This window comes from Pongo abelii, chromosome 12, assembly GCF_028885655.2.
Source record: "Pongo abelii isolate AG06213 chromosome 12, NHGRI_mPonAbe1-v2.0_pri, whole genome shotgun sequence".
NCBI classification, from domain to species: Eukaryota; Metazoa; Chordata; class Mammalia; order Primates; family Hominidae; genus Pongo; species Pongo abelii.
The window spans coordinates 105,901,002-105,928,105 of NC_071997.2; the positions used below are offsets into that span (position 1 = coordinate 105,901,002).

A 27,104-nucleotide genomic window follows, 5' to 3' on the forward strand; every position below is an offset into this window, starting at 1 on the left:
GAACCTGAAAGCCTAGCTAATGAGGGAGTGGGAGCATTTTAATACCATCCGAATGCCCACTGGACCATTCTACTGGGTTCCACAGGCAGCACACACTCAACCTGTCCAAAACCAACTCCCCTGTCCCCAGTCACCCCATCCAGAAACCTCAGACTCTTCCCAGATTCCTATCCAGCCCAGGCCAGGGTCGACATCCAGGAAGACTGCTGTGAGAGGTGGTCCTGATTTGGATTACCTGGGAGTTTTGTGCAAAATGTTTTGAGGGATTCTGGAAGTAGAACCCAACCCTGGGGCAAGGAACTGAGGAGAGCAAAAGGGCAGGTCCCCCTTCTTCCATCTGGGCTTCAGGCATCTCCAAAGGCTAGTGGAGAACCTGAATGCCTGGGACTGGCACAGGAAGAAGGACTGGTCAGGCAGAGCAGTCGGAGGCCAGAGAGAGAGTCTCTGTCCAATGTTACATCCACCACGAGACACCCTGGGTCCTTGTCCACAGCCACAAACATATTTCCATACCAAATCGGCTAGTGAGGAGGTCTCTGAATGTCCCACCAGGCCCTGTTTCCATTAACCCAGGGGTGGGGCAGGATCAAGCCTATAGATGGCAGGTGCCATTCTGGGGGAGGGCTGGACTGGGGCGTTTGCACCTGGGGACCATCTGCACCAGATCATGAAGCATCCACATCTGGAAAACTGCTACCACCTTTGTCACTGCACTGGAGAGGAGATAGAATCGGAAGAAGTAGGTCAGGGGGTGGGCAAGACTATAGGTAAGAGCCCAGCACCAGAACAGCCTCTTCAGAGTGCAGGAGTGGGTACGGGGAGGGAAATACCATCCGCATTGACCAGTGCCACGGGTGTGAATATGGTGAACAACGGCTTGCTCCTGAGACAGGTTTTTTTTTTTTTTGAGACAGAGTCTTGCTCTGTCACCCAGGCTGGAGTGCAATGGCATGATCTCAGCTCACTGTAACCTCCACCTCCCAGGTTCAAGCGATTCCCCTGCCTCAGCCTCCCGAGTAGATGGGATTACAGGCACCTGCCACCACGCCCAGCTAATTTTGTATTTTTAGTAGAGATGGGGTTTCACCATGTGGGTCAGGCTGGTCTCTAACTTCTGACTTCAGGTGATCCGCCTGCCTCAGCCTCCCAAAGTGCTGGGATTACAGGCATGAGCCACCATGCCCAGCCTCCTGAGACAGTTTTTAAAAGAAACTGCCACAAGTACAGATCAAGAGCCACCTATCTCTTGGGCCCCAAGCAAGCAGGAGTTGAATGAAACAAATAGCTTCTGGGAAGGTGTATATAAATCCACAGGGATGATTCCTTAACAGGCTAAGATCAAGTAAGAGGTTTTAATTCCATGGGTTCATCTGAGTTGGCCCGGCCCCACGTGGCTGGACTTAGTGAACAAGGACCATCAGTGTGTGGAGGGCAAAAGCTACATTGCAAAGGATTAGCTGTGAGAGGGTGGTAAGAAATGGGAGCTGCCGGCCACTTGTTCAGTGAGATTAGTTCAAAGGCACAGAAGAGGAACAGGGCAGTTGTCAGAAGCCAGAGCTGAGTGTGTATGTGTGTGTGTGTGTGTGTGAGAGATAGGACAAGGTTAGCTGTGTGTTGATGTGTGTTCACGTGTACCTCCCAGCCCAAGTGTGCACAGCACCAGTCTTGGGCGTTCAAGCTGAAGCCTGGCTCCTTGTAAGTGTTGGCTGACTCCCTGAGGCCAGGAGGCTTCATTACTTGAGGCCTGGGCAGGCTGAGGACCCTCAAAAGTAAGTGTGAGTAAATCCCACTTCCATAAGCCCAGCTCCTGCAGGTCCTGGAAGAAGGACAGACAGGTGTACACATGGGAGACAAGGACCCCTGACTCCTGACTGGGGCTTTAGCTGGGGAAGGCCAAGCGTCTGTGACCAGAGGAGGCACCACACCACCACCAGCACCTCGCCTTCCCAGCACCGACTTCTGGCAGATAACTCAGCCCTACTGTGCTTCCCGTGCTCTTGCCAGCTGTCTCCAGGCCCCAGAAATAATTCCATCATCTCCCGTGGAAGGATGGCAGCTGCAGCTCAAGGGTCTCCAACAGCTCTTGGAGTGGCTGCTTCCTAGAACAAGGGCCAAATGCTGGAAGAGGGCTTGCACCCACTGCCAGGAAACGGGGCAGGGGGCTCTTCTCAGCTGGAGACCTCAGGTGTGGGCTGGGGAAAGCAGGAGGAAAGAATGCATTTTCTTAACCATGAAAGGACCACAAACCCAGGCTACCTGATGAAACCTAGATTTAGGGTAGAAATTGAATGAGAATATAAAACTACTTTCTTCTAAGCTGAAAATTAGTATGAACTGACTACAGCCATATACAGCATCTTGCAAACAATAGTTGAGGGAAAGGAGCAGACATAACAGAGTAAATATGAGGCTGGGTGCAGTGGCTCACGCCTGTAGTCTCAGCACTTTGGGAGGCTGAAGTGGGTGGATCACTTGAGGTCAGGGGTTCAAGACCAGCCTGGCCAACATGGTGAAACCCCATCTCTACTAAAAATACAAAAATTAGCCGGGTATGATGGCGCGTGCCTGTAATCCCAGCTATTTGGAAGGCTGAGGTGGGAGAACTGCTTGAACCCGGGGATTGGAGGTTGCAGTGAGCCAAGATCGCACCACTGCGCTCCAGCCTGAGTGACAGAGTGAGACTCTGCCTCAAAAACAAACAAACAAAAAGAGCAAATATGGTATGATTACATTCACATAACCATCAAAAACAAGCAAATGGGAATTATAGTATGTAGGCATCTAGTGCTAAAACCATGGCAAAAAAAAAACAAGGAAATGATAATCAGAAAACTCAAGATAGGGGTTATCACTCTGGCAGTGGTTTTCTACCTGGCAGGGAGGGAGGGGCCCATGGTAGGGGGAGCTTCTTACATGGTGGGAATTATGAAGGCATTTGCTATTAATTATTCTTTAAACTGCACATATATTTTCTGCATGTTGCTGTATATATCTCACCAAACATTTAAAACTTAAAAAAAAATACAAATACATGTCAAATACCCTTACAACCAAAATATGGACTCAAAGCAGATCAGAAGAGGATAAACAATAGTTTCTGTTGTGGGATAACAAGGGATTTCCGCCCCCCTAATTTTCCAGACTTTCTATATGTTACTTTTTTTTTTTTTTTTTTAAGATAGTCTCGCTCTGTCACCCAGGCTGGAGTGCAGTGGCACGATCGGCTCACTGCAACCTCTGCCTCCTGGGTTCAAGTGATTCTTCCACCTCAGCTTCCTGAGTAGCTGGAATTATAGGTGCACCCCACCACGCCTGGCTAATTTACAAAATAATTTTTGTATTTTTAGTAGAGATGGGGTTTCACCATGTTGCCCAGGCTAGTCTTGAACTCCTGACCTCAAGTGATCCACCCACCTTGGCCTCCCAAAGTGCTGGGATTATAGGCGTGAGCCACCACGCTCTGCCGACATTGCTCTTATAATTAAAAATAAATATTGTGCCGGGCGTGGTGCTTATGCCTGTAATCTCAGCACTTTGGGAGGCTGAGGCAGGAGTATTGCTTGAGCAATTGCCCAGGAGTTTGAGAACATCCTGGGCAACATAGTGACACCCTGTCTACACACACACACACACACACACACACACACACACACAATTAGCTGGTCATGGTGGTGTGCGCCTGTAGTCCCAGCTAGTCAGAAGGCTAAGGCAGGAGGATTGCTTGAGCCAAGGGGGTCAGGACTGCAGTGAGCTGTGATCATGCCACTGCACTCCAGCCTGGGTGACAGAGTGAGACCTTGTCTCAATGAATAAATAAATAAGTAAATATTGCACTTTAAAATCATGCAAGTACTTTTATATTGTTTGAAAAAAAATTGAAATAAGGTGGAAAACTTTCCCTCTTATTTTCAGGAAGTCCTGCCCTTGTCTGGGACAAACCAATTTCCTTTCTTTCTTTCTTTTTTTTTTTTTGAGATGGAGTCTCGCTCTATAACCCAGGCTGGAGTGCAGTGGCACGATCTCGGCTCACTGCAAGCTCTGCCTCCCGGGTTCACGCCATTCTCCTGCCTCAGCCTCCCGAGTAGCTGAGACTACAGGTGCACACCACCACGCCCGGCTAACTTTTTGTATTTTTAGTAGAGACGGGGTTTCACCGTATTAGCCAGGATGGTCTCGATCTCCTGACCTCATGATCCACCTGCCTCAGCCTCCCAAAGTGCTGGGATTACAGGTGTGAGCCACCACACCCGGCTTCCTTTATTTCAACTCTTGAAATTAAACAAGATTTCAAAAGGGTACAAGGCATTCCCTTTATTTCTGAGTCGTAAGACCCCTTCAAAGAGGCACCAAATACTTGTGCTTAAAATGTGTTCCCAGGCTCTCTCTCCCAAATGAAGTTGCTTTTACCTGCCTCTGACTTTAAGCCAATAATGCTTCTGCCCAATCAAAAGCAGCCTTCCTCCTGTGCCTGCTCCTGCCGGCTGTCTTTCTTACGGACCTGACACATTCATCACTGAGACAGATATTTTTACACCAGTCCAGAATTCCTAAGCCTGAGAAGCAAATCTCATCAGTGCCCATGGAAATTCATGACTAATGGAACCCAGCTTTGAGGAGATGAGCAGCAAGGTGGGTGAGCCACTGTGACCTTGATCCTGAGACGCCGGGGTGCAGGCAGGAAGCACTGTGCCACAGGGGTGGCAGGCCAGTGGGCACTCTCAGGAGGCTTACAGAAACGTCTGGGGGTGAAAATGACCAACTTCCCTTCTTCTGGGGCAGTGATACCACTAGGCTGATCACGTCTGGATTTCAGGGCCCTGTTTTAGAGGGAAATGAATGGGAGTGAGTGAGGATGCAACAGACACAGAGGGGAGGTGAGGAGGAAATGGGGTGGGCCGCAGCGTGGGCACAGGTGAGGGCAGTGACCTTGGCTGTGCCATGCGACTATGGGCACGTCCTCCCAGGCCCATTTTCCCAGCTGTCAAGTGGGCGTCAACACCATCAGCACCACATCATCTCAAGAGCTCACACACGATTCCCTAGCAATCTTACAGCAGCCCTGTGAGGAAGTGAAACATTATTATCCCCACGTTATGGCTGAGAAAACTGTGGGTGGGAATTCATGCCCAATAGACTGAAGCTTTTCAAAAGCCAAGCCTATGCCTTATTTTGTCCTCTGAGGGTTTGGCACATAGAGGGGACTCATTCAATGTTGGCTGAAAGAAGGCTTGGGCTGGGGAAGTTGTAAGAACCACGGAGATGGCAGTGAGAAAGCAGCTTGCATTTACAGCATCAGCCACAGGAACGGACTCTGTGCTGTGAGTGATGGGAAGAAGTCTTCTCAAAAGAGAGTTCTGTGCTGGTTGTGGGTGTTTGGTCAAGGGCTGGGGGAGAGGAGCAAAGCAGGTGTTCTCTGGCATGGAGAAAAGAGGGGAGGTGGAGGTAGGCAAGTGTGGGCTGAGAATGGCAGCACCCCTTGGGGCTGAGAGGGGAGGCTGGGATGAGGATGCAGCTCGGAGAGACAGAGCATAAATCAGGGGTGCAGAGCAAGAGGTCGAGGCTGTGAATGAGACACATGGCTCCCAGGGTGCCCTGGCACAGCGGGAGCAGGATCCAAGTGTGGTCATAGGATGCAACTGTGAGTTAGGGACTTGCCTTTCTGCTTCCTTACCCTGGCCTGGGTTGACTGGAGGCAGGGAGGGCAGTGACTCTGGTAAGCCAGGCATGGGGGTGCAGTGGGTTAACTGGGTGGTGCCCACGGAACAGAAAAGGAAGGAGCAGAGCTGAGAAAGGGCTGAATACTGGGAGGTTCCCTGAAGGGAAAGGAAAACAGACTGGGAATGACACTAGCAGTGGCAGCATGGGCCTGGCGCAGTGGTGCCTCTGCCTTAATCCCAGCACTTGGGGAGGCTGAGGCAGGAGGATCACTTGAGACCAGAAGTTTGAGACCAGCCTGGGCAGTGTAGTGAGACTCTGTCTCTACAAAAAATCAAAAGTTAGCTGGGTGTGGTGGTGCATGCCTGTAGACCCAGCTGCTCGGAAGGCTGAGGCAGGAGGATCACTTGAGCCTGGGGGGTTGAGGCTGCAGTGAGCCATGATCATGGCACTGCACTCCAGCCCGGGCAACAGAGTGAGACCCTGTCTCAACAACAACAACAACAAATGAGTGGCAGCATAGGTGAGCAGAGCAGAAAGCAGGTGTAGACAGATGTCTAGGCAGGGACTAGCTGTCCAGGGCACATCTGTGGTTTGTGGAAACACAGTAATAAGAGCTGATTTCACCATCTCTCTCTAGGAACCCTTTAGATCAGTTGGAAGATGGCAACTGACCCCACCACCCAAGGTAATGAGGTGGAGGAGAGCAGAGAACAGCACTCACTGACTGCATGTGTCCGGGCCTGGGAGAGCTCGTCACACATGGAAATCACTGCACAGTTGGCCTTGGAGGTCCATATGCTAACTTCACTTGATAATGACGTGGAGGTGATAACTAGGCCAAGTCACAAGAGAAGAGAAGCAGGCATAATTCCAAACAATCAAAAGGTCTGGACCATGTTAATGGGCTTTTTTTTTTTTTTTAAATTTAATAGAGATAGGGTTTTGCTATGTTGGCCAGGCTGGTCTCAAACTCCTGGCCTCAAGTGATCTGCCCACCTCGGGCTCCCAAAGTGCTGGGATTACAGTCATGAGCCACCATGCATTGGGCTAATGTTTTTATTTTCTCATGTATTGAATGTCCAGGAAACATCTCAAATGAAACACTGTTGGTTCTACCTACTAAATCAATTTCTCCTCTGTCCTCTTTCTCCAAACCCATTGCTGAAGTCAGGCCCTTATCATTTACTGGACTATGACCTCACCATTACATGGATACTTCTGGTTGGTCCCCGGCCTCCACACTATTATCAGATTGAGCTTGCTAAAATGCAAATCAGATCATGGAGGCAGGGTTACTGTATTGGGCGCCAGATACTCAACCAACTCTCATGGAGCTCACAAGTTGGTAGTGGAAGGATATGCATCAACCAACATTTCAATAGGAGACAAGGAGCTGGAAGGGCTGCCGGTACTGGAAAGGGTGGGGAAGCACTTCACACTGACTGGGCTGGAGGACTGCTTCTCACAAGTGCCTTGGAGGTGAGTCTGGGTGGTTGCTTATGAGTTCACCAGGGGTCAGGGAAGAAGTCAGGCAAGGATGTTCCAGACAGAAGCCGTGTGGTGCAAGCTAGCTTGGTGCACTCAGGATGGCTGGTGCATTGGATGCATGAGGGTGGAAAGTGGACAGCGGCTGAATCCTTCAAGGCCTGGTGGGACATGGCGTGCCAAGAGTATGGACAAGATGCTGAGTGCAGTGGCAGGGCTGGCTGGCATGGCAAGCAAAGAAGTAGCATCAGTAGGTTTGCATTCTACATTAGAAAAGGAGAGAAAAGTATAAAGTGCTAGAAAAAAACATAGAAGGATATGTTTATAAACTTTGATTGAGTTAGACTTTTTTTATCATAATCCAAAGCCAGAAACCATAAAAAATCAGAGTAATTTAGACTATATAATAGTGAAAAATTATGATACAGCAAAAGATACCACAAATTACTTTTAATAAAGACAAATAAAAACTGGTATGACAGGTGTGTATCATATAACTAAGGATTAATATTTATAAGTAATAGCACTTCTAAATCCTAAAAGACAAAAAAACTGCAATAAAAAAATAGGCAAATGATAAGAATAGGTAACCCACATGGGGAGGAGGGACATAAACAGCTAACAGGCAAATGAAAAGATGTTCACCTTTATTAATAATTAAATAAATGCAAATGAAAACAATGAGATTACATTTTTCACCATTCATAATAGCACACAGAACAGTGTCCAAAGGAAATGTAAAAAGCACGCATTCTTATATGCTGTTAACAGAGTTCAAATTAGTATGTTCTCACCAGAAGGAAATCTGAACATCTGCATGAAAACTTAAAATGTGCATCTCATATCTAAGAATTCCTCCAAAGGAAATAATTGAACAGTTGTACAAAGATGTAGTATGAGGGTATTTGGTAACACTGTTGTTTATAATAACAAAGATTTTGAGACCCAGCTTAAAGTCTGACAATAGGAGGACTGTTTAAATAAATAATGGTATATTCACACACTAGAGGGCTGTGCAGCCATTGAAAAGGATTCTGTAGATCTCTAAGTATTGACATGGGAGGTTATAAGTGAAGAAAGTAATTTACAGGACAAAACCAGAACCCAAGGTATGTTTATCTATATGTGTATTTATATAAGTGAGATTTCATATATATATGAAACTATTAACTGCGGTTTTCCCACAGAAGGAGAATTACAGTGGAACTCAATCTCTTGGTATTATATAATTTTAAAAATATTGTTATAATAAAGTGGCTGTGGGCTGGGCGCGGTGGCTCATGCCTGTAATCCCAGCACTTTGGGAGGCCGAGGCGGGCGGATCACCTGAGGTCAGGAGTTCGAGCCAGCCTGGCCAACACGGTGAAACCCCATTTCTACTAAAAATACAAAAATTAGCCGGGCGTGGTGGCAGGTGCCTATAATCCCAGCTACTCGGGAGGCTGAGGCAAGAGAATTGCTTGAACCTGGGAGGCGGAGGTTGCAGTGAGCCGAGATCGCGCCATTGCACTCCAGCCTGGGGGACAAGAGTGAGACTTTGTCTCAAAAAAAAAAAAAAAAAAAAAAAGTGGCTGTGGAATCAGTAACAGCACTGGTGAATGGGGTAGTTACACCGGACTACACTCTGAGGATGTTTGTGCCAGGTCAGGCAAAGCCACTAGCAAGCTAACATCTCTTGTATATTTCTTTAACAACCATTAATCTGGACATCTTGGCCGGGCGCGGTGGCTCACGCCTGTAATACCAGCGCTTTGGAAGGCCGAGGTGGGCAGATCACCTGAGGTCAGGAGTTTGAGACCAGCCTGGCCAATAGGGTGAAACCCTGTCTCCACTAAAAATACAAAAGTTAACCAGGCGTGGTGGCAGGCACCTGTACTCCCAGCTACTTGGGAGGCGGAGGCAGGAGAATCTCTTGAACCTGGGAGACGAAAGTTGCAGTGAGCCAAGATCATGCCATTGCGCTCCAGCCTGGGTGACGAGCAAAACTCCGTCTCAAAAAATAAAAACAAAAACAAACCCCAAAACCATTAATCTGGACATCTACAGCCAATTAGATCTCCCTACTTTGATATCTTGCTGGCCTTTCTAACCCATCCCATCTAAAACCAAGCTTATCATGCTCTATCTCCACCAGGTTCCTCCTCCAGTGGCCCCCGTCTCAGTGAGAGGCACCCCCACTCCACCGTGCACTGGGACACACCCAGTGAGGGCATCATCTTCACTGAAGAGTGCAAGTGATGGGGCCACCTCCAGGAGGGGTAGTCAATGGTCCCCTTCCTCCGTTCTGTTCACCACGGCCCTGGACAACGCAGCATCTTCTCAAATGGCTACAAAATGGGAGCAGAACACCCTCTGTAACCCGGCCTACTTGGCTGCTACCTTCCTTTGATGAATGAATGGAAACATGAAGCAAATGATTATTTGGGGTTCAAAAGGCTTTTCCTGATGGTTGAGTCTGAAAAAGTGCAGATAAATTCATTCACCTAAAGAAAAAGAGGAAATGGGCCTTTCCTCTGAGATCGATGCTTGACTGTGGAGCACCTGCTGCGTACCTACCGATAAAAGAGATGAATACGTCTACATCTCTTGAAAGCAAGTAATGGGAGTAATAGAATTCGGGTTGCCTGCCTGTCTAATTCATCTGGAATGCCAGCATTTCCTCTTTTTCATGTTTACCTGCTCCTGCTAGGAGAGGTGGAATTGGAACTGATGACAGACACCCAAATTATTTTTATAAGGACGTACAATTTATCCCCCATCTATTCCCTGAAAGGCTCGCCAGATCTCCTTGGTTCCTAGTCCCTGGTAGCCTCTTTCCCACCCCCAGCCACCGCCAGCCCAGGCCAAGAACCAAACCCAGAAGGCAGGTTTAGAGTCCAACATGCTGAGCCTCCAGGTTGGGATGCCTGACAGTGGACAAGCCCTGACTCTGAGCTCCAACTCCTCTTTTGCTGAGGGCAGGCCCAGGACTCCACACCAGATACTGACTCCCTGAGCCCAAGCCTGTTTGCAAAGGGCCTCACATCTCCTTCCCAGTAGACTGGCACACCCTTCTTTGTGGTTGCCCATCACCCTCCTCAGGGAGTCAAGGCCTGCCCACCTGTGGTCCCCCACCTGTTGGCACACTCTCCTGACACCAGCTGCTTGCCTCCCCACACTACCTGTGCCTGCACTCCTGCCACTGTGCTCTCCTGCCTGTTTTCACCCCACATGCCCACTTGGGTTACTCAATGGCTGCTGTCTTTGCCATCACAAGTATTTTGCCCACTGGAATGCAGGTTCTCCAGTGTCTGTGATGAGCTGTCCCTTTACCACCCTCAACCCACTCCAGTCCTAGTTCCTTCCCAATCTGCCTTATTCTGTTGCAGTTAATCAAGTGATCTGTTGCTTTTCTGAGAACTGGAGGAATGAAGGAGCTTATAATATTAAAACATATTTATCTCATTTATAAAGGGATTAGAAAACAGGATGAATTTAACAAAATATGTGCGAAACTTGTACAATGAAAACTCTACAACATTGTTGAAAGAAATTAGAGAACTAAATAAATGTAATTATCATGTTTCTAGATTGCAAGAATAGATATTGTTAAGATGTCCATTCTTTCCAATCTGATCTATAGATTCAACACACCCTCAATCAAAATCCTAATAGGCTTTTTTATAGATATTGATAAGCTCATATTAAATTTATATAAAATATGTAGGACCTAGAACAGGCAAACCAATTTTGGAAAAGAACAAAGGTGGAATCAATCAAGCCCAGAGATCAGCAGCCACACCTCTCACCACCTCCCAGAACGCAGGTCTCCCTGCAAAGGCTGGGCCTCCTGGGACACCTGGAAAATGCCACATGAAGTCAGACACCTCCTGCTTTTTTAAAGCCTTATTTCAAGACATACTGTAAAGCTACAGTTATCAAGACAGTGTGGTATTGGTGTAAGATAGACAAATATGTGGATGATACAGAATAGAGATTCTAGAAATAGACCTACATATATATGATCACTTGATTTTTGACAAAGGTACCAAGGTAATTCAATGCGGGAAAGAGTAGTCTTTCAACAAATGATGCTAGAACAAATGAATATCCATGTGGGGAAAAAAGTGGACTTAAAATGGATCATATACCTAATCATAGATGCTAACCTATGAACTCCTAGGAAAAAATATAGGAGAAAGTCTTCAGGATCTTGGGTTAGGACATAAAAAGCATGAACCCTAAAAGATAAAATTGTTAAATGCAACTTTTATCAAAATTTAAAACTTGTGTTCTTCATAAGATCCTGTTAAGAAAATGAAAAAGCAAGCCATAGACTGGGATAAAACATTTGCAACACATAGATCTGATAAAGGACTTATATCCAGAATATAAAGATAATTCTTACAACTCAATAATACAATGCAATTTAAAAAATGAGCAAAAGATTTGAAGAGACACTTGAAGAGACACTATTTGTATCTACAAAAAAGATACAAGTAGCAAATAAGCACATGAAAAAAATGCTCAACATAATTGGTTATCAGGGAAATGCAAATTAAAACCACAATGAAATACCACTCTATGCCCAGTAGAATGGTATAATGGTTAATTTTATGTGTCAATTTGTCTGCGCTAAGGGATGCCCAGATAGCTGTTAAGACACATTTTTTCTGAGTGTGTCTGTGAGGGTGTTTCTGGAAGAGATTAGCAGTTGAGTCAGTAGACCGAGTAAAGAAGATCCACCCCTCACCAGTGTGGGTGGACTCGTCTAATCCGTTTATAGATGTAACAGAATATTTGTCATGAGATATTATTTTTCTTTTGATTTGTTCAACCATTTAAACATGTGAAAACCATGTGTAGCTTATGGGCCATACAAAAACAGGTGATAAGCCTGGATTTGGCCTGCAGACCATCATTTGCATACCCCACCTGTATCTATAGCAGGGTTCCTCAATCTTGGCACTATTGAAGTTTTTGGCCAGTTAATATTTTGTCCTGGGAGCTATCCAGTGCACTGTAGATGTTTAACAGCATTCCTGGCCTCTCCCCACTAGATACCAGTAGTACCTGCCTAGCTGTGACAACCAAAAATGTCTCCAGACATTGCTATATGTCCCCTGAGAGGCACTGATCTATAGGGACAGTAGACCACTGATTGCCAGGGGGGTGAGGGGGAGCACGAGGGGAGGTGGTGGTAGAGAGGAAGGTGGATCGACTAGAAAGAGGCACTTTTTGGGATAATAGAAATATTCCATATCTTGATTGTGGTAGTGATTACATAGGCATACAAAAATATCAAAACTCTGAAATATATACCAAAAAATTGTTGTGTTTATTGTATATAAATTATACCTCAACAATGTTGATTTAAAAACAACAAAAATGCATTTAAAAGTGGATTGTTGAAAAGAAGTAAAAAAACATATAATTTAGTAGGAACTGCATTTAGCACTAAGCTTCCTAGCAGTTCAAACAAAAGGGGAAATGGTTTAGGAAAGGGAAACCCTTGTTGGATTAAAGGAAGGCTCTGATTCACCCACCAGGAAACATTAAAAAGAGGTTTCAGTCTAAATATTTTAGAGAAAATAAGTCTGTTCTACATGTAAATAAAAATTCTAGAAGGAATTTATGGAATCACTATTTAAGGAAAATAAATATATATTTGACTGCAGTTTTGCAGAAGGTGCGGAAATATTTTTCCAACGGCAATTTTTTTTTTTTTTTTGAGACAGAGTCTCGCTCTATTGCCCAGGCTAGAGTGCAGTGGCATGATCTTGGTTCACGCCATTTTTAATATAGAGTAAACATCAATAAAAGCTGGGAAAATATTATTATTTTTTTTGAGACACAGTCACGCTCTGCCAGGCTGGAGTACAGTGGCATGATCTCGGCTCACTGCAACCTCCGCCTCCTGGATTCAAGCAATTCTCGTGCCTCAGCCTCCCGAGTAGCTGGGATTACAGGCATGCGCCATCACACCCAGCTGAATTTTGTATTTTTAGTAGAGACAGAGTTTCACCGTGTTGGGCGGGCTGTTCTTGAACTCCTGCCCTCGTGATCCGCCCACCTCGGCCTCTCAAAGTGCTGGGATTAGAGGCGTGAGCCACCGTGCCAGGCCCATTAATTTTTTACTTAGTGATGACACTTCTGTGGAGTCTTCTGTGGAATGACAGAGTCCAATTATAAAGTTACTTCTGGTGCTCTAACCTTCACAACAAAGAGAATTCAAATGATGTCTTGTGCATCCTTTAGCTGGCAGTGGTAAGGAAGGTGTCTAACTACTGCTGCCCTAGTTAGGCCCCTGCAACCCCAGCCATCATCTAAGCCAGACTCATGCTCCCTGCTCTCCTCTCTCCTCAGCCCAGTGCTCCAAGGTTTAGAACATGTGTACAAGTGATTTCAGGAGGTACACGTGCCCGGACTTAAATGACACTGAATTATGAGTGAGGAGGCAGTTCCCTTTCCAGTTCTCTTTCTACATGTCTGATTACATCAAGGAAAATATCTCAGCTGGTGGGTGGGTATCTTCTAATACTTCATACTTACTAATCTCTCTTTTTAGCAAAGGAAAGACCAAGGTCTAGTTTGTAATTGGAATTTAATAATACTGTTGGCTTTCATTGTATTTATTTTTCTAGTTATCCATTTATGGCAAATGTTTCTATTTACGATGTTGATATAATGTTTCTTTCAAAAATTTAAGTAAAAAAAATTTCAAAACTTCAAGTAAAAATGTAAGAAATAATGTTTCTTTCAAAAAATTAAGTAATGTTTCTGGCTGGGTGCGGTGGCTCACATCTGTAATCCCAGCACTTTGGAAGGCTGAGGCGGGTGGATCACTTGAAGCCAGCAGTTTAAGACCAGCCCGGCCAACATGGTGAAATCCGTCTCTAGTAAAAACACAAAAATTAGCTGGGTGTGATGGTGCGCAACTGTAATCCCAGCTACTTGGGAGGCTGAGGCAGAGAACTGCTTGAACCTGAGAGGCAGAGGCTGCAGTGAGCCAAGATGGCACCACTGCACTCCAATCTGGGCAACAGAGCAAGACTCCATCTCAAACAATAATAATAATAATAATAATAATAATGTAATGTTTCTTTCAAAAATTTAAGTAAAAAAGTAAGTAAATATTTCTATCTATGATGTTGATATAATGTTTCTTTCAAAAATTTAAGTAAATCTATTTAAAGAAAAATATTAGGTAAACAGTCATACAGATGGTGTTCCATTATAAAAATGATAGGAAGGGGTAGGTAAGCAACTCAAGTTGGGAGACAATGTTCTCAATCAGGGACCACCAGATTTTTTCTGTAAAAGGCCAGAGAGTGAATAGGTTAAGCTCTGGGGGCCACAGTCACAGGCTCTGTCACATTTTTTTTTTAAGTAATCTCTTAAAATGGTGACAACCATTCTTAGCTCACCAGGCCATACAAGAACTCCACTGAACATGGTCTGCTGACCCCTGATTTGCTGTTTAGTGTGGCAGCTACTAGCTACATGTGGCTACTGGGCACTTGAAAGGTGGTTCGTATGACTGAGGAACTGAATTTTAAATTTTATTTCATTTTAATTTAAATAGACATGTGGCTAGTGGTTAAGTCAATGTGCAGAGCAGCTCTAGCCAATAATTAAGGAAATGTATTAACTATTAACTACTACACAGCAGGCTTAAAAGACAAACAGAATGGAAGGATAGCTACCTCTCAACCTTGTTGTTTTGACTTTCCCTGCCTCTGCCAGTCCATCAAGAGTTGTCAAAAAATGACAGTTTGATGACAAGCTCCTGAACTCATTTTAATTTTTTTTTTTTTTTTGAGACAGAGTCTTTCTTACAGTGTTGCCCAGGCTGGAGGGCAGTGGCGGATCATAGCTCACTGCAGCCTCAACCTCCTGGGCTCCAAGCAATCCTTCAGCCTCCCAAAGTGCTGGGATTACAGCCATGTGCATGGCCAATTCATTTTATAAAACCAATATAACCCTAATATCAAAGCCTAATAATGGCAGTACTAAAATAGTAAGCCCTTGGACAAACCTCATGAACATAGATACAAAAGACACAAACTACAGTTGTAAACAATTTGCAGTGTACCAAAAGGATAATACAGTTTGACCTGTCTGGGTTTATTCCATAAGCCAAGGACAATTCATCATGGAAGTTAGCAGCATCATTCTTTACATCCACAAATCAACTGAGAAAAACCAATCAAAATAAATAAAAGTTGAAGACATCTGATGAAATGCCATTCCCGATAAATTCTAAGAACCATGGAACAGGACAAAACGACTCAAGTGTAATAAAGACACGTTACCAAAAACCAACAGCAAATATCATTCTAATGAGTAAAACACTAAAGTCAGTCATTATAATTAAGAATAGAACACGGATGCCTCCCCTGACCACTATTATTAAACAATGTTTACAACTTGCCAGAAAACGCAATAAGATAGAAAATCAATCCTCAGAATAAACATGGAAAAAAAGATACATTATGTTTTTGTTTGTTTGTTTGTTTTGAGACGGAGTCTGGCCCTGTCGCCCAGGCTGGAGTGCAGTGGCGCGATCTCGATCTCGGGTCACTGCAAGCTCCGCCTCCCGGGTTCACGCCATTCTCCTGCCTCAGCCTCCCAAGTAGCTGGGACTACAGGCGCCGGTGACCACGCCTGGCTGATTTTTTGTATTTTTAGTAGAGACGGGGTTTCACCGTGTTAGCCAGGATGGTCTCCATCTCCTGACTTCGTGATCTGCCCACCTCGGCCTCCCAAAGTGCTGGGATTACAGGCGTGGGCCACCACGTCCGGCCGATACATTATGTTATAGTTGTATAATAAGAAAACCTAAGAAAAGTGGTAAGATAATGGATTATAAGATAAATATAATAAAATTAGTATTTTTTGTAGCAAACAGCTAGCAAGAAATAGGAGGAAAAAATGTTCTATTCACAACAGTGAAAAACATTGTAAAGAATAAAACACTAAGAATGACGCAGAAAGGGAATATCTATATATAGAGTTATTTTCTCTATTTTGATCTATTTTGAGCAGTGGCTGCCTAGGGCTGGGGGTGGGAATGGGAAGTGTCTGCAAATGGCCTCAAAGTGTCTGTGTGGGGTGATGGACATTTTCTAAAATTAGACTATATGATGGTTACACAACTGTAAAAATCTAATCATTGGCGAATTATACACTTAAAGCGGGTAATGTTATAGTATGTAAATTACACCTCAATACAGCTTTACAAACAAAAAAGAAAGACAGAAAACTAAGAAAGGCTGGCCATGCATAGTGGCTCACGCCTGCAATCCCATCACTTTGGGGGGCCAAGGCGGGTGGATTACTTGAGCCCAGGAGCTTGAAATCCACCTGGGCAACATGGTGAAACCCTGTCTCTTCAAAAAATACAAAAATTAGCCAGGCATGGTGGCGTGCACCCATAGTCCCAGCTACTCAGGAGGCTGAGGTAGGAGGATAACTTGAGCCCAGGAGGTTGAGGCTGCAGTGAGCTGTGACTGTGCTACTACACTTTAGCCTGGGCAAGACAGCAAGACCCTGTCTCAAAAAACAAACAAAGAAAGGCATAGAATCCTAAAGAACTTCTCAAAGTATAAAAAATAGGATCCAAGCAGAATGAAACAAATATATGCTTAGATGGGAAGACATAATATCGTAAAATGTCAATTTTTTCCAAATTAGTATATAGAGGTGAATTCCCAACGTGTTTATTTTGAAATAGATAATAATGGAATTGAGAGGAGTTGAGAAAATTATAAAAAGGAATAGTGTGGGGAAGATGAAGGGCTTCCTTAGTAGATATTACAATATGCTCTATGAAATCACTGTAGTTAAAACTGTATGGTATCAACAGATAAGGAGAGCAGAATAGAGTGCTTGGTAGCAGATTTCAATTAAATCCAACAGAAGTGATATTTCAATTCAGTGGGGAAAATGACTTATGCAATGAATGATGTGGGCACAACTGGTTATTCATCTGGAAGAAAATTAAATTGGCTCCCTACCTTACAGCATATATCAAAATCTGTAATCCATCTGGAATTTATTTAAATGTAAAATATAAAACAACAAAAAGATTAGAAGACAACCTGGGAGACTATGCGTACCATCAAGGAGTAGGGGATCGCTTTTAACTCAGTCTGCAAACTCAGAGGTCACACACACACACAGACACAATTCCGACTTGATAAAAATTTTAAAATTTTTATCAAGAAATGAAAGATACTATAGAAATAAATCAATAGACAAATGATAAAGAGTCTGAGAAAACATGTGCAGTGCATATGACAGCAAGGAGTTCTTAACATATTGATTGGAAAATGACAAACAACCAAGAGAAAGATGGGCATAGGACATCAGTAAGTGATACGCAGAAGAACACATCTAAATAATCAACAACATATGAGATGATGTTCAGTCTCTGCAGTAGTCAAGGAAATGCAAATACGGGAAGTAACAATGAGGTATCACTTTATGTCCATCAGATGGCAAAAATTCAAGCGTGATACCTGTCATTGGCAGGTCTTGTGGGAGGAGGGGTGCGAATTGGGAGTGGTGGTGAGGAGAATCCATACATGGCTGGTGGAAACGTGAATTATTGCACCCTTCTGAAAAAGTCTGAAAAGGCTCTATTAACATTGTAAAAGGACCTCTGACCCAGCACCTCACCCCTAGGACTCTCTCCATAGAAATAAAAAAAACAGAACATAAAGAGACAGCCACCAAGCTGTCCACTGCAGCACTGTTGGCAGGGCAAAAACAAACAATTGGAAACAAACCGAACGTCCATCAATAGAGAATGGCAGACTAAACTGTAGCACTATCCATGCCATGGGATATTATGCAATTTTAAAAAGATCTGTATCAGTTGGCCTACAGTCTCTTCCAAGGTTAGTGATAAGGCAAATTGCAGAGATGATGTATTTTACCAAAATGTAAACCCAATACACGTACCCTTGACACCCACACACAGACATAACGTTAAATCGGATCCCATTTAGGTAAAATGAACAAGGACAAAAGATATTTACCTAAGTACATATATTTATATACATTGATGTGTATGGGGTAAAGTGTGGGTGGAAACACCGCAGTTTATGTTGGTTACCTAAGGGTGAGCAGGTGGTGTATAGTAGGAGATGATGAGAAAAAGAATCTCATTAATTTTTAGTCCGGGCATGGTGGCTCACACCTGTAATCCCAGCATTTTGGGAGGCTGAGGCAGGTGAATCATTTGAGGTCAGGAGTTCGAGACCAGCCTGGCCAACATGGTGAAACCCTGTCTCTACTAAAAATACAAAAAGATTAGCTGGGCATGGTGGCACACACCTGTAATCTCAGCTACTGAGGAGGCTGAGGCAGGAGAATCGCTTGAACTCGGGAGACGGAGGTTGCAGTGAGCCGAGATCATGCCACTGCACTCCAGCCTGGGCAACAGAGTGAGACTCTGTCTCAAAAAAAAAAAAAAAAAAAAGAAGAAGAATTTTTAAATTTATTTTATTATTTCTTTTATGGATATATCATAGTTGTACATATTTGGGGGTTCATGTAATATTATGATGTATGTATATAATGTGTAATGATCAAATCAGGATAATTGGGATATCCATCACCTCAAACTTTATCTTTTCTTTGTATTGGGAACATTACAATTCTTCTAAGCCTCATTTTTTAACAAAGAAAGAAAAAATAAAAATTACAATGAACATTTTGTGTGTGTGTGTGTGTGTGTGTGTGTCTGCATAATGAGATGCATGAAAGGTGGTCACCAAACTGCTAATGGTGGCTATTTCAGGGTTGTGGGATTTCAGGTGTCTTGTTTTCTTCCTTACGATATCATTTACATTTTCCACAGTGAATATGTATTGTTAATAAAATCAGGGGAAAACTATACTCACCCAGTCAAATTTACTGAGCCCCTATTATGTGTCATGCACAGGACTAGATGTTTTATATATTTCATTTCTTATCCTCACAGCAACACTGCAGTGAATGAGGCCAGTGGGGTTCAGAAGCGTTAGGTAATTTGCTTGATATCACACAGATTATTAGTAAGTGTGGAAGGGCAAGCTCTAAACCCAGGCTTAACTCCTAGACATTCTCTTTACTGCCTTTACTCTGAATTCTCATTTAGGGGCTATGCTGTTCACAGGGCATTTATCCTTCATCTGGCCAACTCATATGTCCCTTCACTCACCATGCAGACAAACACCTACCGGGTGCCGCTCACTGTCCCTGATGGTGGGGTTCAAAATGAGTGTTACAGAATCCTTGCCTTCAAGAATTGCGGGTCTCTATCTGTTAGCATTTTAGTCTGTAATTGCTGGCGGGGGCAAGGGCTGTGTGTTACAGATTTCTCTGTGTTGACATCTGTGTTGATACTTGGCACAGGTCTCTGTAAATGTCCAATTCATTGCTTACAACTGAGGAGTTTAAAGCACACACAAAAAAGCCATGAGCTATGTTTTCCAGCCTTTTGACTCTCTCTTCACCCATAAGGTCTTTCTAATGGGCCACACCTATTATGATAAAATTTTTATACAATAAAGTGTGCTCTGATGACTTCAAGCTCACCATGCATTTAAAAATGAACACAAGCCGGGCACGGTGGCTCATGGTTGTAATACTAGCACCTTGGGAGGCCAAGACGGAAGGATCATGAGGTCAGGAGATCGAGACTGTCCCTGGCCAATATGGTGAAACCCCGTCTCTACACAAAAAATTAGCTGGGTGTGGTGGTGTGTGCCTGTAATCCCAGCTACATGGGAGGCTGAGGCAGGAGAATTGCTTGAACCTGGGAGGCTGAGGTTGCAGTGAGCTGAGATCGCGCCACTGCACTCCACCCTGGGTGACAGAGCAAGACTTCAAAAAAAAAAAAAGAACACAAAAACCTATCTCCACATCTTAACAAAGAACAGAGGACTCTACAGTTAGGAGGAAAGACCATGCTTTCTATGCTATTTATTTGTTGGTTATTTGGAGCATGAAGGATGTGAACAAAGGTTTCCAAAGAAAGGAGGAACAAGAGATGTTATTTTAATACAAAATCAGAAGGAGGAAAAAAACACATTGCATTTATGCACACAGTTTTCTTATTTAAATACACACAGACACTAAACTAAATATATTTTCAAAACTCATCATTGTATTGTCACTGATTTTAATTAGGAAAGAAAAATTGCTGAGGGTGGTCTGGAGGCTTAGGGCAACGAGGGGGTCTGTGAACGAATGTAGATGAATACAAGGTCTCCTCATTTCCGACCCTCTTGGGCCCCCTTCTTTAGACCAGCAGCCTTGGACTCCCTTCAGCACATAGACCCCAAAGGCGAAGAGTCAGGAAGAGGTGGAAACTGGAGTACGGATGTGCTCAGTTGACCCCGGCCACCTTGGGCCTCTGTCCCCCTCTTCCCTGCTGCCCAAGCCTTCCTTCTGTCACAGGCCAGCCAAGTAGGTCCCTCTCCAAGTGCTTAGCCCTTCCTGCAGCTTCACACTCATCCCTCTGCCTAGCGTCCTTTTCCCAAATCCAGCCCAACACTCATCAGTGAAGACCTTTGCTGCATCCCAATGGCCAGGATGGTTCACATTAGTCATTCTCTGTCACTTTACTGACGGTTGGACAATCTACAACCAGAAAGTGACTGAGACTTCTTCAAGACCAGCACCTCCATCCACCTTTTCCTTTCCGTGGTACTTAGATAGTGCCTGGCTAGTGGCAGATGCTTAGAGAATGTTAATCATCTTCCCCACCTTTCCCATCATCTACTCAAATAATCCTACTTTGGGATCTGCACCTGCTCTGGATGGAAAGCCATCTGGATGCTGTCAGCATTGTTGAGGCATAGCCCCTTTCAGACTGGGGCCCAAGGGGTGTGGCATGAGTAACGCACTTCTTCCTGGAGCACTCTTGTGGGGCGAAACATTTAAACTGTGTGTAATTTCTTTTCTTTTATGAGACAGGGTCTGGATTCATTGCCCAAGCTGAAGTGCACTGGAGAGATCAGGGCCCACTGAAACTTCCGCCTCCAGGCCTCAAGTGATCCTCCCACCTTAGCTTCCCAAGTAGCTGGGACTACAGGCACGCACCACTGCACTTGGCTAATTTTTGTATTTTTTTGAAAGAGACAGGTTTTTGTCATGTTGTCTAGGATGGTCTCAAACTCCTGGGCTCTAATGATCCACCCACCTTGGCCTCTCAAAGTGCTATGATTACAAGTGTAAGCCATCGCACCCAGTCTAACTATGTGTAATTTCTGAAATTCCTTGTATCTATTAAAACAAAAAGGAAATACTGTGAACTAGAGTGCAGACAGTGCATTAATTTTCTTAAGATTAAAAAATGCGGCTTCAACAGTCACAAAAGGTCACATATTGTATGATTCTATGTATATGAAATGTTTAGAATCAGCAAATCCCTAGAGACAATACGTAGATTAGTGGTTGCCAGGGGCTAGAGGGTTGGGGAAGAGATGGTAGTGGAAGAAACGGAGAGTGACTGCTAATGCATATGGAGTTTCTTTTGGAGTGGCAAAAATGTTCTAAATTTAGACTATGGTGATGACTACACAACTCTGTGAACACACTAGAAACCATTGCACTGCACACTTAGTATGGGTGAACTCTATGGTATGAAAGTTGTATCTCAATAAAGCTGTTCAAACAGGCTTCAAAGATATTTCCAACTTGTACCAGGGTGCTGCAGGCCCAGCCCACAAGCTCCCAGGGGTATGAGCTCCTTTTCCTTTACCATTCTGGGCAAGATTTGAGAAGCAGTGATAGGAAAGGGATGGAAACTCCAGCCTGGTCCACAAGTCAAGAAAATAGGTACAGGCCTGGGGGGCAGGTCAAGACTGTCCCGCACTCCTGGTCAGCAGGTGAAACCAAGCCAGTGTAAAGGGGGAGGATGCCAACAGCCTGGGGCCCATGTCAGAGCTGTGGCCAAGAGTGCCAGGGCTAGTACGGTTCCACACAGCTGAACACTGGAGGAAGGGGTGGGCCAGGGGCAATGCAAGTGGTTGGCTCGGTGAAAAAGTGAAGGGACATTCTGGTGACATGTGGGAAGGGGCTGGGCTCCCCATATGGATTCTGAGGAAGATAATTATGGAGGGGGGTGGTGGGGGAAGGGGAGCCTCTCCTCCCGCTGTGTTGGAGAGAGGCCCTCAGAGTGCATGTGTCAGATGCTACAGGGTCTATTCCAGAAAGGGGATTCCAAGACGAGGGCACCTCAACAAGTCCCCTCCCCTCCACCTGAACAGAACCCAACAAAAACACCAGGGGCAGGCAGAAACAGCTTCTGGAATAGGCTGTACACATTGAAAATGGCCATGTAATGGGCTGTTGATCACTCCTGCAACTGCTTCTAGTAAATTCCTCTGCACAGCTCCGTCCCAGCCTCCCTTCCCACCAACTTGGTCAATACAGCTTCCCCACTCTGCTGGACCTCCACACAGAGGCTGGATGTGCCTGGCATCCCGGTGACTTCCACCAGCCTTGTCACAGTCAGGCACACAGCGGCTCTCTGCCAACATCCAGGCAGAAGCCAGGGAGCAGGTAGGGATGGGGAGGGGGAAGGAAGAGTGCAGACCCAGAAGAAAAATAATCAACAAACATGCAATGGCTTCCTGGGGCAAAATGAGCCAGGAAAACGTGGACAATAAATGATGAGATTATCATAGCTTGGGGGACCATACCTCCCAGTATGCCTGGCATAGACCCAGTTTATCCCTATAGACATAAGTAGATTATTAATAGCAAATAATAATCACTCTCCAAAGTGCTCTGCTTTGAAATATAAATTATATGACCACCCAAGTGAGAGCACTTCAGGCAATTATTGTGAGATACATTCACGAAAAGAAAGAGAAATAAATTCAGCTCAACATATTCATTGATAACCAACTTGCTGAGGGGCCTTGCACCAAGTGCCCCAAGAGAGCCCTGTATTAGTTTTCTATGCTGTGTAACAAATTATCACAAATTTAGTGGCTTAAAACAACACAAGCTTATTTCCTCACACTCTGTGGGTCAGGAGCCCTGGGTCCTCTGCTTAGAGCCTCACAAGGCTGCAATCAAGATGCTGGATGAGCTGTGTTTTCATCTGGAGACCTGTCTGGGGAAGAACTTGTTTCCACACTCACATTGTTGGCAGAATTCATTTCCACATGGTTGCAGGCTCTCAGCTAGAGGCCACCCTCAGCTCCTAGAAGCCACCAATTCCTTGCCAAGTGGGCTTTCCCAAAATAGCCACTTACTTCATCAAGCAAAAAGAGTCTCCAAAAGGAGTTTGCTAGCAAGATAAGGTATTATATAACATAATAAGGGAAAGGACATTCCCATCATCCCTGTTGTATCCTATTAGTTAGAAGCAGGTCACAGGTCCTGCCACGTTCAAAGGTAGAGTGTGAACACCAGGAGTTAGAGATCATGACCGGGGGATGGCATGAATCTGTCTTCATGTCCTTAGAGAGAAAACATGTCCACAAGTAATTGAAACACAAGGCAAAATGAAATGAATGCTCTACATGAGGAAGCCAATTCTACAGGAGCATCCAGAGGCTTCCTAACCCATCATTCGAGACCAAAGAGGGCAAAAATCACCAGACATTCTCTCTGCACCAATACCACTCACTGGAAGCTAAAGTGCCCTGTGGGTTCCTCCTCTGTGAAATGACTAAATGTTCTCTAAAGTTCTTTTAGCCCCAATATCCTGTGATGACACCTGGCCCAGTGCAGGTATTCATCAAGCGCTTGCTGCCTGGAGGAAGGGATGAAGGGATGAGCAGACACACACATCACACACATTGTGAACCTGTGGGAAGGTTCACAATGCCCAGTTAGTGCTTCTCATCTTCTGTGTCCTACAGTTCCAACCAAGTTTTCCTCTGAATAAAAAAGACTCAAAGGGGAAATATTGGAAAAGGTATTTGATAGTCAGCAATAATGGGTCATACCTACTTCCTGATCCCAGAGCCTTTCTTGTTTGAATGGGCAGTCGAAAAAACACAGTCTGTCTGTTCAGTAAGCCTGAAAGCCCAACTCTGTATGCTTGTGTCTTATTTTGGAGGCCTGCATCTGGGGGTCCATTTGGGAACATAAGCCATCCACATGGGCCCAAGAACTTCACCTTCCTCAAGTCTTCTTGAGTCTCTGACAGGGTGAGCCAGAGCCAGCCAAGGGTGCCAAATTATTATTATTGTTTAGACAGGTAAAACATACACATGATAAACATTTAGAGCCATGTAAATTGTGAGTTTTCCCAGCTCCTCCCTGACCCCTCCAGAGACAAGCAACATCATAGGTTTTGTTGTGTTTCCTTCCATGGACGGTCTATGTATATTTAAGCATATATGTATATATTTCACATTACATAATGTATTACAGAAAGGGTGGCACACATTAAATATTGTTCTGCACTGTTTTCCTCCCATTCAATGATATATATTAGAGATTGTTCTACATCAGAACAGAAATACCTGCCTTATTCTTTGTAATGGCTGTATGGTATTCCTTTGTAAGGACGTGTCACAGTGCATTCCATTCATTCTCCAAAGATAGGTAGTGTCTAATTTTTTGCTAGTACATATAATGCTGCAATAACAGCCCTTCCTATTTTTCATCAAGCACATGTGCTTGTATATCTTTAGGAAAAATTGCTAGCAGTGGTACTGCTGGGTTAAAAGGAATGTGCAGTTTTAATTTTGATAGATAGTGTCAAACTGCAAATCTGCCAGTTTTCACCAATGAAGAATTGTGACAGCTCAGCAGCAACACAGGGTGTCTGTCACAGGACATCAAAGCAGTCAGGACAGCATCCAGTCTGCATCTTCTCATTTGACAGACATGGGAAGGGAGAGGCATTGTGCTAAACTTCTCCTTATGTGAGGGAAAAGTTTACATTCTCCAACTGTCATATTGTCCAGCCTGTGTCCATTTGACAATCATGTCCCTTTGATTGTTTTTATATACATTTATATGTCACAAAGCACCTAATTTAGCATCTGGACAATACCATTAGCTCCACTTAGCGCTTACCACATGCCCACCAGACTCAGTGCACATTATGACTTTAGTCCTCTAGAAGCCTGTGAGGACGATATTAGCATCCCTTTAGTTCACAAGGAAACTGAGACTTGGGGAGATAAAATGACTTTGCCCAAGATCTCTCATGCCTAGGAAGTAGCAGTCAAGATTCCAACTCCATTTCTCTCCCATGCACTAGCTCCTTCCTGGAAATCACGCTGCCCGTTGCAGGCACTCAGGAAATAGGTGCAGCTCTGAGAGGTTCAAGCCCATCTCAAACAACAGCCCAAGGCAAGTTAAGTGCACAGTTATCAGACAGTAAACCTCTCTCTCCCTTGCCAGGCAGCACTAACATTCATTTCCATTTCTGGCTATTTGCACTCTGTTCCCAGATACTCAGAACTTAGCAATGGGTGCGCCTCATAACCGAATCATCTCTCTGCAACACCAAGACCATTTAATTTCTGTCATAATGGCCAACATCAGGTGCTATCTGCCACTGAGACAGCACAATTTTATAGAATTCATTGATAAAAATCAGCTTCACTTGGAATCTTTCGTCCTCCAAATTATTCCTGTTAATGACTGAGTATCTCACACAATTTTATTCCTACTTTCACACAAATACCTCAATGACCAACTTGCCAATTAAGGCTGATTAGAAAGTATTTGCTCATCAGGCAACTTTGTGAAGTTGGTCCTGAAATAAAGGAATTAACATGTATTTGTACATTTCTCTTAATGTGAAAACTATCAGGTACTATAGATAGAATTGTACCCCCTATGCCAAAAACATTAAAAAAAAAAAACACAATCGCTATTCTCAAAAACATATTATCAGCTAGGTATGAAAATGATATATGTAATGTTCACAAAGATACGAATGAGGATTTTTGTGGTTGTACTATCTAAAATAATTAAAAACTTGAACATAACCTTAATGTTCATCAATAAGTAAATGCATAAATAGAATCTAATAACATACAAAAACAAAATGAATTAAAAAAATGGAATCTAGTACCTTCCAATGGAACTGAAGACTGCCATTTAAAAGCTTCCATTTGTAAATTAGGTGGAGACATGGAAAAGTTTTGATGAAAGAACAGAATATGAAATAGTTTCCATGCTGTGGTAACAACTCTGTAAAAATTTATGTAAACATATGGACAAAGGCTTGAATGGAATCAGCCAAAATTACATTAGCTAGGCAAGCAAAATTGTCTATGGGTGGTTTATAATTGATTAAATATTGGAGTATTAGATTTATATATTTTAAAGTACAAAATTAGGCCAGGTGTGGTGGTGGATGTCTGTAATCTCAGCAATTTAGGAGGCCAAGGCGGGAGGATTGCTTGAGCCCAGCAGTTCAAGACCAGCCTGGGCAACATAGGGAGACCCTATCTCTATGAAAAAAAAAAAAAAAAAAAAAAAAAAAGCTGGGTGTGCTGGCATCCACCTGCACCTGTGGTCCCAGCTACTTGGGAGGGTGAGGTGAGAGGATTGCTTGAGCCTGGGAAATCGAGGCTGCCCCAATCATGCCACTGCGCTCTAGCCTGGGTGACAGAGTGAGACCTTGTCTCAAAAAAAAAAAATTAAATCCTGTATTATAAAAGATATGAAATATGAAATATCTAAGTGCTTAAGGGACTCGGAGTTTAAGCAGTAAGTCGAGGTTTTAAAGAAATGTTAAGTCTGGGCTGGGCGCGGTGGCTTACACCTGTAATCCCAGCACTTTGGTAGGCCAAGGCAGGCAGATCACGAGGCAGAAGATCAAGACCATCCTGGCTAACACGGCGAAACTCCATCTTTACTAAAACTACAAAAAATTAGCTGGGTGTGGTGGCGCGCGCCTGTAGTCCCAGCTACTTGGGAGGCTGAGGCAGGAGAATGGTGTGAACCTGGGAGGTGGAGCTTGCAGTGAGCCAAGATCTCGCCTCTGCACTCCAGCCTGG

At 44.2% G+C, this 27,104-nt stretch overlaps 1 protein-coding gene across 3 annotated transcripts in view; it reads right to left on the reverse strand.

Moving 5' to 3' along the window:
* DPYSL5 (dihydropyrimidinase like 5) overlaps positions 1-27,104 on the reverse strand; it is a 101,897-nt gene that overhangs the window by 64,366 nt on the left and 10,427 nt on the right. Inside the window, exon 2 of one of the 3 annotated variants that reach the window (XM_054547735.2) lies at positions 645-713. The exons of the other annotated variants lie outside the window; for them this stretch is intronic. Coding sequence (XP_054403710.1) covers positions 645-682 — 38 coding nt within the window. The 5' untranslated portion in view covers positions 683-713. The remainder of the gene's footprint in view (positions 1-644; positions 714-27,104) is intronic. 3 annotated transcript variants of the gene reach the window in all.